The sequence below is a fragment of the Chiloscyllium plagiosum genome, chromosome 39, assembly GCF_004010195.1.
Source record: "Chiloscyllium plagiosum isolate BGI_BamShark_2017 chromosome 39, ASM401019v2, whole genome shotgun sequence".
NCBI classification, from domain to species: domain Eukaryota; kingdom Metazoa; phylum Chordata; class Chondrichthyes; order Orectolobiformes; family Hemiscylliidae; genus Chiloscyllium; species Chiloscyllium plagiosum.
Window position 1 is genome coordinate 27,566,277 of NC_057748.1, and position 6,677 is coordinate 27,572,953.

The 6,677-nt window shown below is 49.6% G+C and overlaps 1 protein-coding gene across 1 annotated transcript in view; it reads left to right on the plus strand.

The window, feature by feature from the left end:
* LOC122542059 (ammonium transporter Rh type B-like) overlaps nt 1-6,677 on the plus strand; it is a 15,027-nt gene that overhangs the window by 670 nt on the left and 7,680 nt on the right. The window contains exon 2 of the mRNA XM_043679349.1: nt 5,919-6,079. Within this exon, the coding sequence (XP_043535284.1) occupies nt 5,919-6,079 (161 nt within the window). The remainder of the gene's footprint in view (nt 1-5,918; nt 6,080-6,677) is intronic.

A 6,677-nucleotide genomic window follows, 5' to 3' on the forward strand; every position in this document is an offset into this window, starting at 1 on the left:
CACACTCTCACACTCACACACTCGCACACACCCACTCACACACTCTCACACACACACTCACTCACACACACACACACTCACTCTCGCACAGACACAGACACACTCTCTTTCGAGCTCAGCATTCCCCCTCCCCCCAGCAACCTGCCTCTCCCTTTGGACGTGATAGGAAAACGTGATGCCCCTGTGGCCGAATAGCCCAGTCCTGCCCAGGCTGTGTTTTGTCGGTTGAGGGCAAGGGGAGAGGGGTGGGGTGGGGACAGTGCTGACACCAGCAAAGGGAGGCTTAGGCAAGAGAAAATGGCATGGCTGTGAACGAAGGTTTGGTCACAGGTACCATCCTAATGTGGCGCTGTTTCTGCATGCGATGTTCCAGACCCAAACACCCAGTCGGGAGCAGGGACTGCTGTTTTGCTCAGACGTGCAGGCTGGGTTCCCCAACACCTCAAAGAGCGTCAGGATGTCCTTATTCTCTCAATGCAGCGGATTGGTGGGGAACAGATATAAAAGGGACGTTCGCCCAGATCACTTTATGCTGAGGGGTAACCCGAACTCCCAGGACAGGGAGAGAAACCCTCCCTCCACACCTGAGGGCGTAGGGTCATCCACAGCCATTTCCAAACCAGGCAGGGGTCTCACTATAAAGGCTCACCTCAAAGATGGCAGTGTGACAGTGCAGCACTCCCTCAGCCCTGACCCTCCGACAGTGCCCGCTCCCTCAGCACTGACCCTCCGACAGTGCCCGCTCCCTCAGCACTGACCCTCTGACAGTGCCCGCTCCCTCAGCCTTGACCCTCTGACAGTGCCCGCTCCCTCAGCACTGACCCTCCGACAGTGCCCGCTCCCTCAGCACTGACTCTCTGACAGTGCCCGCTCCCTCAGCACTGACTCTCTGACAGTGCCCGCTCCCTCAGCTCTGACACCTGAAGCCTGGATCCGGATTAATTTCTCTGGGTCCCTGGAGTGGGGCGTGAACCCCTTTCCTTTCCGAAAGGCAGGGGCATTTCGTGTTTTCTCCAAGTGAGCTAGCCCCGGACGTGTCAGACAGCAGTAGGGAAAAAAAAAAACATGCGTCACAATGATCAGCAATGTTTATTTTCATGCTGCATCTTTGAACCTAAAGCAAACCCCTTTCGGAAGGTCAGCCAGCGCTATGTGCAGGCTTGCACGCCGTGGGGAAAGCATTCTGGACAGAATAAAGGGGTCAGGCAGTGCTTTGGGACAAAGTACACAGAAAACTGGGACAGGTGTCCACCAGCAGAACGTGAATGCACACAATAAAAAGTTTAACTCAAGTGTGGTGCAAAGTCAGCTCGCCCAGAAAGGCTCAAACACCGCTGTTGAGCTGAACACAAATATTGCAACATCAGCTTTATGAGTTATCGGAGTTGACACAGGAATCCAGATCATCAAGATTCGAGCAGCGCCACCTTTTTTAAAGAAGAGAGACATCCCCGAGGCACTTCACAGCAGCCAAGCTCAGCAAATTGGACATTAACATTAAACGCCAGGCCTGCCAAAGACTCATTCTGCCCAAGGACAAGCCTCAGCTCAAGCGAGCTATGGGAGCCAAAAGCTCAGACAATGGGCTTGGCTTTAAGTGGCGTGCGGGAAGGAGGGAAGGGAAGACGGGACGGGTTCAGGGAGGGGATTCCAGAACACACACACCCCTTCCCGGCAGCTGCCCCCCCCCCCCGGTGCCGGAGCGATGGGAATTGGGATCGGAGAAGCTCAGAGATCTTGGAGGGATTGTAGGAGGTGAAATAGAGATAGGGAGGGGTGTATAGGGGGTTGGAGGGTTTCGCAGGGAAGGGAGGGGGTGACAGAGATAGGGAGGGGTGGAGGGGGACCTCAGCAAGGTGTTCTTTTAAAGAACAAAGAGCAAAGAAAATTTACAGCCCAGGAACAGGCCCTCCAGCCCTCCAAGCCTGAGCCGATCCAAATGTACTGTCTAAATCTGTCGGTCAATTCCTAAGCATATGTACCCCTCTGCTCCCACCTACTCATGCATCTGTCCAGACTCTTCTTAAATGAATCTACCGTGTCTGCCTCTACCACCTCTGCTAGCAACACGTTCAAAATGCGCACCACCTTCTGTGTGAAGTACTTACCGTGTGTATCCCCCTTAAACTTTCCACCTCTCATCTTGAATGCACGACTTCTCGTTATTGAATCCTTCACTCTGGGAAAAAGCTTGTCTCTGTCTATACCCTTCATGATTTTGTAAACCTCAATCAAGTCCCCCCTCAATCTCTTTTTTTCCAGTGAAAATAAACCTAACCTACTCAGCCCCTCTTCATAGCAAGTATTTCATTCTGATTGGTAGACAAATGAGTAAGGTTCGGTCACATGGGATAGAGAGGAAGCTAGTCACAATTGGCTTGAAGGAAGAGGGGTATTTTTCAGACTGGAGGCTTGTGAGCAGCAGTGTGCTGTAAGAATCAGTACTGAGTTCACTGCATTTCATCATTTATGTAAAGGATTTAGGTGTGAATATTGGGGCCATTGTTACTAAGTTTACAGATTACATCAGAAAGGCAGTGTAGTAGATTATCTCAGAGTACAACAAGACCACAATTAGATGGGACAAAAGGGCAAAGAGTGACAGATTAAGTTTAATTTAGATAAATACGAGATTTTGAATTTTGTGAATGCAAACCAGGGCAGGAATTATACACTTGATGGTAAGGTCCTGGGGCGTGTTGTGAAACAAAGGGATAGGGCTGCAGGTACATTGTTCCTTGAAAGTGGAGTCGCAGGTAGACAGAGTTGGACAGAACACATTTGGCACATCTCCCTTAATCAGTCAGAGCATTGTGTATAGGGGTTGTGATGGTATGTTGCATCTGTACAGGATGTTGGTGAGGCCACTTTAAAAATACTGTATGCAACTCGGTTTTCTGCAGAAATGATTTAGACACAGATGTTCCAGAACTGGAGGTTTGAGCTGTAGGGAGAGGTTGATTAGGGTGAGGTGTTTCTCCCTGGAGTGTCAGAGGTTGAGGGGTGACATTATAGAGATTTATAAAATCATCAGGGGCATAGATATTCTGAACAGCCACGTTCTGCTCCCCAGTGTAGGGGAGTCCAGAGCAAGAGAGCATAGGTTGAAGGGGAGAGGGCGAATGATTTAGAAGGGACCTGAAGGTAAATGTTACACACAGAGAGTGGTGTGTGTATGGAAAGTGCTGTCAGAGGAAGTGGTGAAGGCAGTTACAATCGCACATTTAAAAGGTATCTGAAAGAGGAGGGATATTGGTCAAATGCTGGCAAATGGGACTGGATCAGAGTTGATATCTGATCGGAGTGAACAGATTGGACTAACGGGTCTGTTTCTATTCTGCATGACTCTCTGATTCTATAAAAAGGATGACGAATAATTCTGATAGGACCTTTCAAGTGGGAATTCTCTTCACTGGAAGTTTATCGTGCCTCCATGCTCACATTGATTGAAAGCTGCATTAGGTAAATATTTGACAGAGAAGTGAGTCACGGATAATGGGATATAGAGAGCAAAGTGGAGCTGAGACCCCAACTTGATCAGCCAGAATCTTAGTGTCTGGTGGAAAAGGCTCAAAGTATCTAATGACCCACTCCTGCTCTTCAGTCCCATTTTTCTGTATTCCATTCAGCCCATCAAACCTGCTAGACAGGAGCAGTTGGAGGCTACTTACTCCTATAACCTGGTGCACAGAAACAGAGGAGACTATTCAGCCTTTCAAGACTGTCCCACACGATGTGAGGTGATTTGGGAAATGTAATTGGAAAACCCAGGCTGTTTATGAAAGAGGCTCCTCATCTCTCTTTACAGAGCTTCCCTTCTCTGCAACTTGTGCTCCATTTGTTGGTCATGTTGTAGACCCAGATTCACTGTGAATACAGCCCACATACCTCACCCAGCGATAGCTCACAAAATCCTCTGGTCTCCCTGACTGCAATATGTAATAACATAACATTCATGAAAATAACACCCACTACCTTTCCAATAACAGAATGTGAGAGCATCAGAAACAGGGGCAGGTCGTTCACTCCCCAAGCCTGCCTTGTCCTTCACTAAGATTGTGGCTGATCTGCTCTCGGTCTGAAATTCTCTTTAATACCCAATTCCTCATAGCCATCACCTCTCTGACAGATCAATATCCATCTAACTCCTCTTCAAATAATTTCAGTCATCTCACTCCCCGAACACTCTTGAGAACAGAAATCATGACATTGAATTCCACCTGTTTGATGAAAACACTTGCTGCTCCTATATCATGGTTTATTGATATGAACAAAAGAGGTTGAGACAGGGGTTCATGTAAAGTGGACTCGCCCTGATATCAAGGCAGTGGTTGCCTTCTGTTGACATCAAGGAACTTAACAAAACTGGACTTAATGGGAATCAGACTAAACTCTCCAGTGTTTGGAGTCAAACATGGCACAAAGGAAGATGTTCATCATCTCAGTCCTGGGTCACCTCTGTGCGAGATCCTCAGGGTAGCTTCCTCTTCACAAACAGCTTCAGCTGCTTCATCAATGTCTCCCGACCCCACCCTCACCAAAATAAGATCAGAAGTGGGGATGGTCACTGAAGACTCCACAATGTTCAGAACATTTTGTCCCCGTCAGCTCCTGAACTAGCCTGTGTCCATGTGCAGCAAGACCCACACTCCATTGAGAGTTGTGCTGTTAACGTGTCTGTAACATTCATTAACTGCACTGCCTATTGCCACAGTAAAATAAGAGTTCATTCAGCACTTCACAGGAATATGAGGAAGTCATTCAGCCCATTGACACTATTGGAGAAGAACAGGGACCACCCATTCAGTGCCTCCAGCCTATTACTCAGGAAGAGAAGGAGTCTAGTGTGATGGGCCACACCAGAGCCCCTCGACATATTGGAAGGCAATAGCCTTGCTTCTAATGTTTTCTTATTTTAAAGGAAATATAAAGGGTCTGTTCCAGATGCAATGTGACAGCATCAAGAGAAAATTCAGTGAGAGTAGCAGCCAGGAGACATTCCCTGACGCTTCCAACTCTGTTGAGACCGCTATAGTTTTTGATGTTACTGAGAAACCAAAACCCAAAGATCCTAATCTGTGAGAGCTGGCCACACCCATTCAGTCTGCATTAAAATAAACCTAAGGCATGCCTCGCTGTTACTGAAGTGTCTTAAGTAACCAGCTTGGTAATGATCGTTCAATTTCTCTCTTAAAAGAAACCAGGACAAAATAACCTCGTAAAGCTACAGCATCATCACACTTGTCAGTACATCGAGCTATCAAACAGGAACCAGGGGTAACCCAGTCAGGCCCTTGGCCCTGTCCAATCGGACGAGGAAGAAGTCAATCAGCCCCTTGAGTTACTTATACATGAACAGTAGGAGGCCATTCCCACCTCAATACACTTACACGGGGGCAGAATGAGGTAATTGATGCTGATTCCTGATGAATGTCTTATTCATGCAACGTCGATTCTCCTGCTTCTCGGATGCTGCCTGACCTGCTGTGCTTTTCCAGCAATCGACGCTCTACTCTGATCCTGGATTAGTGGTGCTGGAGGCGAGGGGAGTTGGGGAAATGTGAGGGGCAGGAGAGGGGACCGAGGACCTTTGGGTGGGGCGCAGAGGTCAGGGAAGGAACGGGAGTTGGGGGAGGACAGTCACGGAGGATGGCGAGTTGAAGGGGATGATAAAGGGCGGGGTAGCAATGTAGTGAGCTAGGAGGGAAGGGATGGGGAATTTGGGGGAAGTTAAGGGGGATAGAGCAAAGGAGGGACGAGGGACGAGTGAAACTGGTGAGGCCTCTGATTGTGTTCCTGTCCAGTGGTTTTGAGCACGTCATGCCTGACTAAGACCCACTGGGGGCTGGCTCCCTCTACACCGTCTGGAGTTGGGGTGGGCTCAGGGTCCGGTGACTGACTGACCGCCTGCGCTGTGTGTTCTTCCAGCATGATCAATGCCGACTTCTGCACCGGGTCTGTCCTGATCTCGTTTGGAGCTCTGCTGGGGAAGACCAGCCCTGCCCAGCTACTGATCATGACTATGTTCGAGTCTGCCCTGTTCTCCATCAATGAGTACGTCCTGCTTTCAGTGTTACAGGTGAGACGCCCAGCTCCAGAAATACGGGGCAGAGCTGAGCCAGCATCATGTCAAAAGGTTGACGGTTCCCGCAGACGAATAGTCCATTCCTTGCCTTGGGGCCAGTGCAGGTGGCATCCATTGCTGGGTAACCCAACCAGCCCAGAAAGGGCTACCCCCCACCCAGTGTCCTCACTCCTCCCCCAACTTCCCCCAATGTCCACTCTACCCCCCTCCCCCAATGACCCCACATCCCCTCCCACTGGCCCTGCCTTGCTGAGTTTCAACTTCTATTACTCTATACAGCTATTCGACTTCATTGGGCATCGCGTGAGGCCCCGAATGGAGATGGGAGTGGGGAAAAGGAAGGAAGATAGAGTAGAGGAGGAAGATCAGACGGTGGGGTGTGGGGTGGGGAAAGGGTGCGGGGAAGAGAATGGAAGACGACAAGGGGGTGTGATGGGAAATGGGACAGTGGTGGGTAGGGAGAGATATGGAGGAGCCAGATGAGTGGAGGATTGTCAGTAAGTAGCAGACTCGAACAGGCCGAATGGCCTATCTCTGATCCTACGTCATCTGGGGTGAGAGGAGAAATCGGGGGAGGGGGAATGGAGGAGGG